The sequence below is a fragment of the Apus apus genome, chromosome 4, assembly GCF_020740795.1.
Source record: "Apus apus isolate bApuApu2 chromosome 4, bApuApu2.pri.cur, whole genome shotgun sequence".
Lineage (NCBI taxonomy): Eukaryota > Metazoa > Chordata > Aves > Apodiformes > Apodidae > Apus > Apus apus.
Genome location: NC_067285.1, coordinates 58,403,023 through 58,417,309, shown reverse-complemented (window position 1 = coordinate 58,417,309; position 14,287 = coordinate 58,403,023). Strand labels below are relative to the sequence as shown.

The following is a 14,287-nucleotide window of genomic DNA, read 5'->3' as shown; positions in this document are numbered from 1 at the left end:
GTAGTTTTTATTGTTTGTGGATGTATTTTTGCCATCACATGAACATCTTAAAAACTCCAAGAGCCGAAATATTTTATTAAAAATGTAAAAAATTGCAAGAGCTTAATGATGCAGATTTAGACTTTTAACTGCATAATTGTATAAGAATAGTAGCATTTTAAAGTTGCTTCTATTACTACCAATGGAAAGATGACAAGGAAGTTGTATAAAGGACAGACTGATTTCAGCAAGGAAGGATGTCTGTGGGGTACCATAACATGGGGAGTATTAGAATAAATAAAATAAAATTAAGGACTAGAAGAACTGCCTAGAATTTGTGGAGTCACAAAACTCCTATCAGGTGCCACCTTGGTGGAGGAAGTCTTGGTCATCTTATAACCTTTGAAAATCAAGGTTTTATTCCCAATGTTTCTTACTAATTTTTTTTTTACTAATGATGCTAAAGGATAATCCAGTTTGAAGTGTGATTTACTAGTTTTGTTTATCAGGCAAATAAGAACTGAAAAATCTTTCTGAAAGAGAAAGGTTTAGAAGAAAAGTCCTAAATCTCTTCTAATAGTTTATTTCAAATGTATTTGCTTTTATGTGAAAGGTATGAATGTACCTCTCTCTCTCACAGCAGTTGAAAGTTTTATGTTTAGGCTTGCCATGTTTTGGCTAGGATTCCCTGGATGGAAATATGTGCAGAAAGTTTGCCTCTGGGACTCATAAGATCTACAGTGTGTGTGTGCTGCATTCAGAATGTGTTGGTCTGAATTTCATCATGTTCACAAGTAACTAATGTGTTACACATATAGTTGCTTTCCAGCTGTATCAGGTCCACTGCACATGTATTGCAGAATTGATTTGTTTGTGCCCAGTGAAATTTTGAAACTTGAACTGGAAAAAAAAGTATCTTGAAACAGGAGACTAGTATGTGAAGATACAGAACCATAAACCTAGCTAAAACTGAACTACAGAACTGAAGGCTTTTGAAGGCAGGGTTACAAGCATATTAAAGGAAACCAACTGTGTAGAAAAACAGGAACTTACAGAATGTAAGTGAAAAGCTAGAGGAGCAGGTATTGGAAAATAACCTCTTTCTGTGCATAAAAAGAAATGTCAGTTGCTACATTGCTACACTGAACATTAGTCTGTTTTTAATAAAAATGAATCAGTATTGTTCAGTTATTTAATGCCTGGTAACACTATTAATGGTCTTTGAAACCTTGTTTAAAAGGTGCCTGAACCCACTGCTTCTCTATATACTGAGCCGTCTGTGCAGCAGATACACAGTTTGTGAAACATTTTCTTTAGCCTGCTGAATTTAGGTCAGTCTAAATTTCAGTCTTTGTGCATGCCTTTCACCTTTAGGTCCTCCTTTAGGCAGAGTCTATTTTAGAACCTCAATCTGAGAGCTTACTAATGGGGTAATTTGTTCACTGGAACCATTGTTTAGGTGTGATTTTGTTTGTTGTCATAACTGATTCTCTTCTTTGGAGGCTTCCAAGGTATTCACACAAGATTCCTTTTACCCCTGAAACTAATTATGTTTCCTCCTTATGAAGTAGATGGTCAAACTATTATTTTTGAAGTTAAAAAAAGATAAAAAGCAAAAAAAGCTTTGTTTTACTTCCTTGTGTGTACAAATACATCTTTTGTTAGACTCTGCTTGATTAGTTAGCAAACAACTCCTTTGCTCTGTGAAGGTTAAAACTCCCTCCTGTCACTTTGATTCATTAGCACACTTTAGAGGGAAACATCTCTTATGCTAGACCTTGTTTTCTGTATCAGTCTGTGCTAACAAACGTACTCGAGCTCGAGACTAGGCATGACAGTTATTATCCCCTTTGGGGTGATAATGGGTTTGGCATGGCAGGGGTTGAGGGATCAGTCTCCTAAGCATGCTACAGCAATTATTCTTTCCGATTTTCAGTTGAAGAGACTTGAATATGCTTAATTTTAATTTTCTCAAGCTAGATTTATTAGTCATCTAAAGAATTAAGTGCTTTGTTCTATACCTATATTTTTATACGTATGTAAATTAATGTTCAGGCAGCAGCTGCTTTGAAAAACTGTCACAAAGTTTAGTTGAAAGATAACCTCATCAAACTAGGAGAATGTATATATAATTCCCTCTCCTTTACCTTTGCCCTTTCAAAACCCTGACTGAAACAAACAAACCAAAACTTGTCTTCACAAGATTCACAAGTGTATCCAGGAGAAGCAGAACTAATGAAGTTTGTTTTCCTCAATTTTGGATTTTCTGTTGTCTAATGGGGAATGAAATCTAATAAAAATTCTCTTGCCATATCAGAGGATTCTCCTATATTGGATTTTCTGTTATGACTTACAGTGCAGTTGAAAATGATTTTTTAATTATTTTTTTTTAAGGATACTTGAAAGGATTTTTGTCCTCTATTGGATAAAAAGCTTGCATAAAATCAATGATTTGAGAATCTCTAGCCTTCTATTAAAAAAACTGTGTTGAAATGACCCAATGAATTTGAAAGTTACTGGGAGATGGTGGAAGGCAAACAGCATGCAAATCTAATATCCTTAGCAAGTAAAAATTCCACCAGACAACCAAAAAAAACCCAGCAGCTCTCCAGAAATATCTAAATGTAACTGGTATTCTCCCAATACATAACCTCCAGTAGTATTAATGGAATGCTGTAATCATCTGTATTTATATAGTTTGAGGTTTTTTTTTTTAAAAAAAGGAACGGTATACAAAACTTCAATGTGTGTCACGTGCTGTTCCTTTTCTTAAGTTGTATCTATTACTTTTGACTAGTTATAGATGCAAATATTTTTTAATATCAAAACAGCTGGCAAACAAACTAGTTGGTCAATTATTTGCACACTTTCCTAAAGGAAAATAGGGGGCAGATATAAGCTGCTCCATTCAGTTGTCTTTAACTTGCAGTAGTGCAGTCACTCTCGAGGAATAAATTTTAGAGGATGTGTTGCCATAGGAGCAACTACTGTGATGGAAAATAGTTAGAAAAATACAGCTATTCATGAAAAAAAAAGGTTGATAACTGATAGACTTATACTTGCTGCATAACTGACCAAAAAAGCTTAGGAAATAAAATGACAATGTAGTCACATCTCAACTAGAATCGATTAGTACCAGTCTGCTCCTCTTACAGCAGCCTTCTTGTCCTGAAATTCTGATAATGCAGAACCTGCACCTTCACCTTGATTTGTAAGAGAAAACAAGTGTTTTCCATATTTCTTGCTTTTTTATTTTTAGCAACACATTCTGTTTAAGTGGTAGTGGCTTTTTTGATGATTTTTTTTCCCCGAGTTTTTATGTTATTGTTTTGGTTTCGTAGCAGAAGTTGCTTTGTTAATGTGTAAATTTTAACTACAGAAGATCATTAGGCTAGACTTTAAACACCATTGTAAATCTGCTGAAAATTTGAAATTTTAGCCTGGATGTGTTTCAGAGTTGGCTAAGTGACTTGTGGTGGGGTACCTGACATTACATGATTTTTGTGTGTGTGTACACTAAGGTATAGTGTGACATGCACAACCATTTTTAAAACAGTTTTTTATTTCACTGAGTTTTGTTTGATCATCTGCAAGGATTTAAATGGCATCTTTTTGTGTAACAGAAAACATATGATCTTTGCTGCAACTTAAGGAATAAGCAGAAGCTTTTTGGGAGAGCAATGTTTTAATAATTAAAAAGTTAATGTCGGCTTTTAATATTGGAGATTCTAGTAATTTTGGAGGGTATGAGTGTGACAAATGTAGGTTTTGATTGTGAGAATGTCATTAATTTGCCTAAAAGCAAAATAAAGAACCACTTCTGAGTGGCTGGGAATTCTTAAAAGTTCTTTATGTAGAAAGTTTGTAGTAATATCTGCTTTTAAAAATTAAATTAATGCAAAAGTACAAAGAAGTTATTTATACTGCACTCCGTATACATGTATTGTAATATTGCTAGTGGATTAAAAATTTTCAGAAACCATGTGTTGTACTACCATGCAGTGTCTCTCAGAATTTGAACAGAGCCTCGTATCAGTTTTCACTAGGCTTTCGTATGTCCTTAAGTGGCTATCCTAGAAAGAAAAGATTGGATTGGTGTGTCCCATCCTAGGTGTCCTTTTAGAGTGCTGTTAAGTTTTATGCTATCATATGTCCAAGTCAGCATTGTGGTGAGTCTGCAAGATTTTTTTGGTGGTTGTTTTTATTTTTTTCTTTCCTCTCCTATTTCAAGGGGGTAAATGTCTTCAAACTTCAGTCCTTAGGACCTTATGGACACGTCTGTATTTTTTTTTAAGATTGAGTAGTGTTATCTGTAAAGTATCAGTGTTCCACGAAGCAGTTATAAAATTCCTTGCAGCAGTAATTCCAACACTTAGCATATTGTACAGTCAGATCCCATAAAAGACAGCATGGATCCGTGTAGAATGTTTCCCCTTTTGAAGTAATAGAACCTCTTATATGCTGTGTTTATGAGGAGTGCAAGTAGGAAAGCTTACCTTCATCCTCTTTTCTTGGCTATCTCAAGAGTTCTTTGTTGTGGTAGCATCTGTAACATACGTAATCCCTCCATGTAGTACTTGATGAGATATTATGCCTAAACAGCTGTTGTAAATGTCACCTGTAAATCTTTTACCATATTTTGACTAAAATTGTTAATTGTAGGACTTCAGTAATGCTATCCCAGAATTTATCCATCTCTCACTTTCTTCACTTGCACATATTTTTCTGTTCCATATTTTCCCTCTTTTACCTTCTCCTTTTTGCTTGTTGTAAGGAGAATCTTGATGTTTTACTTGATCATCTAAGTATTCAGCAGTCAGAAATCGGAGTAAGAAGATTTCTTGCTCTGTGTTGCATAGTTTTATTTTCCAGTGTAACAGTAAAAGTCAGAATATTTGACTGGAATTCCTTCTCTCAGTGGTTTAGCACTTCATTCCTGACCCAGCAAAGTATGCAAGTATAATTTAACTTCAGCATGGAATCCATCCCCTTGCTTGTTTTTACTGGGTTGTTCATCTTTTCAAAATTTATCACATGTTTTAAAATATTTACTAGTCTGGGAAGAAAGTGCTTAGGCAAAGTGAGAGAGAAGTCTATTTGAGACCTGGAATCTCGTGTGTGCTGAAAGCAGAAGAGTAGGACTGGTACCCCAAGTCTTTACTCCCCTAGGCATTATGTTCTAAATTCTACAGAACATTTATGTCCATGATGAATCCACATTCTTTTTGGTGTTTAAGATCAGGAAAAAATGTTATTCAATAACTTGTCATAAATCAAGCCAAACCAGAAGGCAAGGTATCAGGGAAGGAGGAGTGTAAATCACCACATTCAACAGCATTTTGGTGTTTAATAACACTGAAACAAACAAACAAATATATGCAATAGTAGTATAGGGCAAACATGGTCCACGCATCTGCATACAGAGATTATGAAGCACAGGCAGGAAGGGAATTATTGGACTTCAGTTTTTCTTTCAGCTTGGGTGTGCATACTCGAAAAAGAGAAGAAATTACATTGATCTCTTTGTTTAGTCAAAGAAATGAAAAGCTGTCCATTTGCTGGGAAAAATATTTATAGATGTTTTGGATAGACTTTTTATTTACCAGAAAAAGAACAAATGTAATCTAATCGCTGGGAAAAAAAAAAAACAAACAAACAGAACAGGATAAAAGGAAACTAGATGGAGTTGTGGTTGTGTTTTGTTTTTTTTTCATTTGTGTGTGTTTTTTAATTGACACTACCTTATTTATAAAACTGCTTTATAGGGTAACAGTGTAAATCATGTTCAGTTCTTAAAATAAATAAATTTGGGGTGTCTTTCTGGAATCTGTGCTGTAGCTCAAACAGAAGGTACAGACTTGATGGAGGAAATTAAATAATTTTGGGGAAAACATGCATAATCAGTTTGGGCCAGAGCAGGTACCAGAAGGGACCATTATGATCCTTTAAATCCATGAAGTGTATTTACAGCCTTCATGAGGAAAATCAGATTTTCTGAACATTTTTCTTTAGAGAAATTATTTGCCTCTCATAAATTTACCTGATGTAGTTAATGCAGTTTACAGCCAGTCACATATGTACAAAATGTGTTGTACGTAGTTTGGAGTTAAACCAATACTTTTGCAAGAGTCAGATTCTTGTAGTCGCCTCAGCAGTGCTCTGCTCAGCCGGAAGCAGTTGCTTCTATTGCAAGCAGTGAGCTACACAACAAATTTCTGTTCAATGTTTTGTTTGCCTGAAATGGAAAAGTAGCAGCTGCCAAGGTTCTAGTGTTTAGAAGCAGATGATTAAAACTTCATTTTATAGATAGAAGCAGAGGTGTGTTCGTTTATAGAGATGCTGAGAGTTTGTAATTGCCTTTGATTTTTAATGTTGGCTCTGTTGCATCATGCCATCATTACATTTATGTATAGATATATATTTAGTTTGCTAAGTTCCACACTTAAAGAGGTACATTAAAAATAGAAATCTGAGTGGTGTGCAATGTATGTGTTCTCAAAGAAAATCCAAACTGACCTACATAATGACACAACCTGAAATTTTTGTTAGAAGAAAGTTAATCTTTATGTATGCATATAATTAACTGTATACAGTGTTTGGAAAAGGTGGCTGAATAGAAAGGTTAAAATTTCAATTTCTTGAATATAAATAATGAACACAGCTGTCCTATGGTTTGACCAGTAAATTATTTCATATAGGCTTCATTTGTATTAGTAAATAATTTTCATCCTCACCTGCTGAACACCTTTAGTTGCTGAATTTGGCCAACTGCAAGAAGGGAAGTAATTGTATAATAATTGATACTTAATAACACAAAGCTTTTACTTTTTTTCTGAAGATGGCTTGAAGTTACTAGTAGGTGCTTATGCGAAGCTTGGACGATTCTTTAGTTGTTAGGCATAAGAATTTTTGGTTGCCAAAATGTCAATTGCAACTTGGATTTATCTGCAAAATAATGTCTCAGTTTTATCTAGGTGGCCTAGCCCTGCATGGTTTATCGTAGAGAAAATGAGGAAAGTGTGTGGTATTAGAAGGAGAGGTGAGGGTGCCAAAAGTGGCAACTAAACCATAGGAGACCAAGGTCTTTCTGATACTCAAACAGTTGTTTTGGTTTTTTTTTTTCTTTTGCTAAGTACACTTCTGGTCTGTTCTGAGAATGTTGCTCTTGTGTGTGAGGGAATGTAGATCTTTGCTTTCTTTGGAGCATATCCGTAATCTCTGCAAATGGGTAGTAAATGCCAGTGTAGTCAGTTGTGTACTGGGCTGCTTACTGGTTAGGTTCAGCAGATAAAAAAGAAAATACATGTGGTAAATTGTTAAAAACAATTATTATATTGGGTACTTTCTTGAACAGATGAAAAAAGAGTGAAGAGGTTAACTAGTGTTAGATTAAAAATGGACCTTTTAGAGGATAACTAGTATTTTTCAAAGTCCAATCAGGTTAGCAGAAGGTATAGATATTGACAAACTCAATGAAATTAATGGGATACTCTCTAACTGTGTTAAATGTAAATCGTAATGCATGATATAATACATAAGTGTTTATGATGCCTATTTTTTTAGACCAATCTTAGTTTAATTAAAAATATATGTATTTACACACGTATGTGGCAGATTTCAATATACTACTGGGGATTTTAGAGAAAGAGGGGAATCAAATACTTGAAATCTTCTCACTCTATGAAATTGGTTATACAAAGTGTCTTGCTTCTGGTTTATTAGTAGGGATTTATTTTTAGCTGAATGTTTTTGTAAATTATTAGAGACAAAGGTTAGGGGTGTCTTTTCCAGGGGATGAGCAATGCCTTCCTAACTAGTTAATTCTCCCAAGTTTTTTGAAGCCATGAAAAGTTATGACATCGAAGTTACATTATTGCAGCAATGCTGGTCCTTCAAGTTTTTGAAAATGAAAGCTGGTCACTAATGCATGCAGATAAATTGGCCAGATTTTATATGTTTGTTGATTAACAGCTACTTCCATTCTAAAAGTGATGGAAAAATAGAAAAAAAAAAATAATAATGTTCTGGAACAATGGCTTCTGCACAAGCCTCCTCAAACAGAAGGTTTAGTCATGTTTCAGATAATTGATTGTGAATATTTCCTTTTTCAAGGTTTCAGTAATCCGCTGATATAACTGGTTCATGATCACATGGCCTCATTTGGCTGCTGTGCTGCAGTTTTCCCAGCCTAGTAAGGAGAGAAGCAATAAACAAAGAGCTTCAGGTTTTGCTGTGCCTCTAGATCTCTTCTTTTTGGAGTAGGCTCGTGACTTGCAAACCTATTGCAAGTGTGGAATTGTGAATAGCACAGGAGAGCACTGGTGATCATATTGTCAAGCATACAGGTAGAGGCAGGTGGAGCCTTAGATCAGATAAAGAAGTTCTAGGGATTAAAATTAAAATTGTATGTATCCTGCATAATAAGTTCTGTGTTTCTAAAGAAAGGCTCTCAGTAGACTCCGAACTTGTTGAAATGTATTTTAGCTTGCATGTGCAAGGCAAACAAGTGATTTTATGTTCTGATACTGTTTTCTAAGATAACAACTGGAAACCTTAAAAAACAATACAAGACTTTAGTAACAGATATTTTGAAAAAACTAACCAGTACAGCATGTCATGGATTTTTCTGGTGTATCTTTGAATGATCCTGTGGAAATGTGCACCTTCAAAAACAGTGTAGTTCCTGTATAGCCAGTTTTAACTTTATGAAACCAAATGTAACTAATTAAAAAGGAAATGTTTTTAGTAGCAATATATGAACTCACAGAATAATTGGGTTGTATTTCAATCTGTCAGCTCTGCTGCCATTCATAAACTCAGGGTTTATGAAGGCCTCAGAAATCTCAGATTGAATTACAGCTTTATTCTATACGTAACCTGGAACAATGTATATCTTAGCATTTCATTTGTGAGACTGAGGATGTTTATAATCCTGAAAATATTACTTAAATGTATACTTATAATAAAATTCCAATTTTACACTTGGAGAAAGAAAACTACTGCAATGCAATTCTCAATTCTTTTTAATTTAGACTTTACATTAGTTACATTAGGGCTTTCCCTGAGGATGTTTATATCCATAAACTGTTTACTTTTCTTTATCTTGTGTGTATGCAAAAGATTTTCTTACTTATCTATATTTCAGGTAAAACAAATTACTGTCTAGAGTGTTTACATTTTGTTTAATAGTTTGGTTTACTATTGAAATGCATTCTTACTAGTTGCTAGAAATTTACCCTTCAACCTTGTTTATACCATTTACTTAATGCAATAAAGTCAGTTATGGAACAGAGCTCAAAATATTGGTATATACACTGTATTTACAGGTTTTTATCATAGGAGTTCATCTTCCCTAGGCAATTCTTAACTGTTCCCTGTCCCTCAGGTTGCTGAGTCAAACCATGAAAGACCATTTGGTAAGAGTGGCTAATGAAGCAGAATTTATCTTGAGCAGACAGAGAGCAGAGGATATTAACCGCCATGCTGAATTCGAGGTAAGACATTAAATCTTCTTTTAAAAAAAACAAGCCACCAAAACATAACAGGCCTATTGTCTTTGAGGATTCCAATGTGTGATACGGACTTTTCAGGCACAGGGGGTTCTATCCTGAAAGGTGCTGTGCAGATGTGTAGGGTGTTTCGATAGCTTGTCACTAACTTTGATGGCAAAACAGTGCAGAACTTGTCAGAATCTGCTAACCAGAGTTTGTGGAGGAAGGAATTTTGTCATAGCAATGCTGCTCTTTTACGTGAAGCAAATATCACTGTATGTGTTAAAGCTGCTTAACACCAGAGTCAAGATACAACTGAAAAAATCACCTTGCTGAAGATAAATGGTAACAGCCTGTTAAGTGCAAAATGAGAAATTATGGGTTTTTTTTCTGTTTGTATCATTTGCTGTTTCACTTAATCCATCTCTAAAACAATTTTTCATGTTTTGTATGCCTCAATGTGGTTTTTTTTAATGTTTTTTGTATTTTCATCCCTCTTAAGGGATTCTGAAGTGAAATACTGGTCTTTGGTTTTATAGACTTGTAATAAAAATACAAGCCTTTTTTCTGAATCAATTTAGTTGTACCTCCATTTTGGATCTCAGTCACATCACATATCTCCTTTCTCTGTGCTTTGATTATTGGGTTTTTTCAATCAAAATGATGCTAAATCTCACTAAATTCACTATTATTCTGTTTAAAGAGTACTTAGTCTTTCCCCTGACATGTGATACTACTTGTGGTTTTGTTTTTAAAATGAAGCATTAAGAGATTGAAGGCACATTTGTGCTTAACGTATTTCTAAACTGTTTTTCTCTTAAATCTTTTCTTGAAAAAATACTCCCCAAAGATGAAAGCATATTTGTCTTAGACAGTGCTTATGTTCTAAAGGTCATCTGTGTTGGCCCCAGGATTCAAGCTGTGCATTGTTTAATAACATATCTGCACTTCATCTAGAGCTAGTTACCCCCTCCTGCAAACAGAGATGTTGTAAGATATCTGTAGTACCATTTTGCAATGGAGAAACAGCAGGCATGTTTCCTTTATTACATCACGGGTTTGGCAACAGTCCTGTGGAGATGAAAAGTGCATCTTTTTACTTCGTTGCCTAATAATCATTGGAGTGGGACATCGTTGACATCTTTTGCACTGGATTTGTGCAGAAGATACATGCATGACATGGCATTATTGATTAGATGAACAGCCCAATTTTTTCTTCAGATGCAAACTATTTGCAAAGGTGTGTGTGTGAAATGTGTTAAGTGAAGGATTCTGTCATGTAAATAAGGCTATCAGTGAATACAATTGTTCAGTGACAACTTCACTGTTAGCATTGTGTTGGTTTCTAGACACTTTTTATGATGTCTGGAAGAAATTTACACTGAGCATCAACTTACATTTTAATATAGCTCTGAGTTTCGGTGTGACAACTCTCTAGGATAAGGGTTAGCTGATACATTTTTAAGCTGATGCTGTTTTGAATCTGCTATCTCAGTATGATGGCTTAAGGGGTTTAACTCATCAGGTTGAAATTAAACAAACTAGTACACTAAAATGCCTTTTCTCAAGTTTGGCATTTTGTGTTGGAAAGATTTAGATCTCGCATCACCTCTGCAGGTGTGCACATTGAGGATATACAACTCTTGAATTCTACTGAATGCTTAAATAACAAACCTGGTGTCTCATGAAGTTAGTGTTACTGATGTCTGTGGCAGACTTCAGTCAGTGTTACGTGTATTTTGTGGAAGGAGGAACCATTACATCTATTTGAATCTGGAAGTTTCACATCAACAATCAGAAATTCCTGTGCACCATGTTTCACCCATCCATGGTATGGTCTGGTTTTCACGTCTTGTCATGTGTGCTTTACTTTTTTTAGCACAATGGTATTTTTTAGCCATGGTGTTCCTCATAGCCTTTTAAATTGGTGCTCTAGACTATAGAAAAACATTCTTCTATCATGTCTCCAAATGGATCAATTCCCATCACTTAATGGGAATGGATCTGTGCGGTGATGAGCTGCCGACATGCTGTGTATTGTAGGTATGTCTCCATGGTATGAATGGGTGTCGATTGTGACATCTGTTTTGATCACAATGCTCATGACACACTTACAGGCATGTGACAGGAAAGACTCACAAATAAGAGAAAAAGGACTTAAAACAATTGATACAGCTTTTGGTACATTTAGCCCTAAGTTAAAGACTGTTTTGGCTACTAGCCTTACTGGGTTTTTTTTTGTCACCTCCATGCACCCGTTTCCTTGATTTGCTGCTTCATCTTCTGTCTATTCTTGAGAAATGAGTTGGAGTGAAGATGGTATTCTTTCAGTCATGAGAGAGGCTCTGCTTGGTCAGTCCAATGGAGGCAGCATCCCTTCTGCCATGACATATGTCCAGGAAAGAGAAACTGTACAAGGAAGCAGATAGGCTATACTTTCATAAATTCTGCCTTATCCTGTAGAGATCTACTGCTCAGAGACTTCCCTTACCAGAGGTCATGTATTTGATAAACAGTGTTGTAATTTTTCTGCTGTGAATTTTTCCAGTTCCTTTTCAAATTTGATGCATTTTGCACCACTACTGCCCTAAGACAAGGAGTTTCCTTGCTGTGGTAGTTGAAGAAAATGAGCAAATCGTTTGTACAACAAAAAGATCACACAATTTCTTGGAAAATACTAGGATCCTATAGCATTTACCCCTGAAGAATGGCTATATGGAAGTGTGATTCTGGTAATTAATAGTTGTAGGTAGCAGCCTGGACAAAGTCTTCCTCTTTGGTGCCTGGCCACATTTATATATATATATTTTTTTAATAGAGGATAATATAACAAATTATGATCAAATTAGTTATGCTGTCTTTCTTCTAAGCTAGTATTGTAAAAAAGACAGAAAAAAGAGCTTTGGAATTAAGTAGAAGTTTTTCTACAGCTGAATACAGTCAATGGTCAACCTTTTAAATTAATATTTTTTTTCCTGATCCTTTCTTCACCTGTATTTTCACTGATACCTCTGAAAGTAGTTATGACAATGAACATAGACATATGGGATGTCACAGGGAGGCCCAAGACATATTTACCCATTTTGCAATGTGATTAAGCCTCAACAAGCATAATGAAGCAATATTCCACTCATTCTTCTAGTGAGGTGGCCACAAAGCACACATTTTTACAGAGAAAGCAAAAATGTGAGCATTCCTAACATAAATTATAACCCTTATAACCTTAAATTTTGCCTAGTGTCCTTAGGATTTATATGCACAGGTCTTGGATATTTTTCAAAATCTCACCCTGAGTGTTGGGTAGAGCTGAAATTCCTGAAGAGTAACCTCTTTGTGCCCGAATTCCAACTGCTAGTTGCATGCTACTGCCTAGACTGCTTTCTAGAAATGACCTTGAAAAATGTGGTGATTTTCACTGCATCTTAGATTATGTGTGCAGACTGCTGTTGAGTCAGGCCTACACGAATAATTGGATTTGGTGTGAGGAGGGGGAGGGAATTTTGTACTTTAATTGACTTTATTTTATAATTTATGACAGGAGTGCCTACTGCCTCGGATATGCATCTTGTCTTATATAAATCTCTTCATGTATTTGTGTGTGAATATACATATTTATAGAATTCTAAATATGTAAACCTGCAGTGTTTTAGGCCTGAACTGTTCAAGCATCACTGTGTTTCATCTTTCTAGTGAAGATGTAGTTTGATATCAGATGGCGTTACTGGATTTTGACGAAAATCTGTGATACTGTATCTCGATGCTTGTGTAAAGGATTTTTTATTAATATTCTTACAGCAACTTGGAGGGGTTTTGCCTGAAAGATTCACATGAAGGAATAGGAAAATGAGGAAAAAGTTACTGTACAGAACCATTCATAGCATTGCACATCATGAGTGTGTGTAGAGGACCAATGGACAGTTCACCGCAATAATTTTCAGAAAACTTGCTAGAATGTATGGATAAGGATTTTTCATTGAGTCTGAGAGGAAAAAAGAAACTTCAGTAATTTTTGCAGTAAAATGTAGCTGCTGCTGTGATTTAAAAACTAACCTGCCTCATCCAAGTGTCTTATTTTAAAGATTGTGTGGTGTCATTCCCTTGAATTTTTGGTCTTGCTTTTTCAAATTCTTGTCATTCATAGAAGTATAAATTGCTGCCATTCTTGTTTCTGTTGATTAACTGAAAATTTCACATGGCTTTCCCTTTGCATTTGTTATAAATCATGCTAGGCAGCTAACTTCTCTGCATGATTTCTCTTCAATAATTAAATCTAGCATTTCCAGCTGCTGTAAAATTTGCTGCCCTTTTCTGTTCAGTTATGTTTTTTCATGCGGAAGACTTGGACTTCCTCAGAGTTTTAATTCTTATTCAGTATCAATTTATAGGCTGTGTGTAATAAACTGAATGTTTTACTTCGTGGCTCATGCTGAGAAATTAATCTTAATACAAGTATTGTCTTGACAGAGATAAGATGCAAGGCTAGGCACATGTTCCAATATTGACTTGAATGTAGCTGTTTGCTTTTTGTTTCCTTGGCAGAAAACAAAATTCAGTGGTTCTCTTCATTGATAATCTTGTGTATTCTGCACCTTTTCCCCTTTGGTGTACTAAGCATTAAATGTTAGAAGATGTTATTTGTATCAGAGGAAGTAAGTAAGTACTGTGAATCAGTTGTGACAGAATACCCGTAAGTCAAAGGATATTTGAGAGCCCTTGAAAGAATTATGAAAAGGTATTTGGTGTCTTTGTAGTTTCTGTAGGTAATTATTACTTCTATACGGAACAGTTACTGTGGGAAATGAAGCTTTAATCCTTGA

At 35.2% G+C, this 14,287-nt stretch overlaps 1 protein-coding gene across 3 annotated transcripts in view; it reads left to right on the top strand.

Annotated features, from left to right (window-relative positions):
* The window catches only part of LRBA (LPS responsive beige-like anchor protein), a 406,974-nt gene that overhangs the window by 131,008 nt on the left and 261,679 nt on the right, over window positions 1–14,287 (top strand). For all 3 annotated transcript variants that reach the window (XM_051619696.1, XM_051619697.1, XM_051619695.1), the window contains exon 35: window positions 9,365–9,473. In XM_051619696.1, the coding sequence (XP_051475656.1) occupies window positions 9,365–9,473 (109 nt within the window). The remainder of the gene's footprint in view (window positions 1–9,364; window positions 9,474–14,287) is intronic.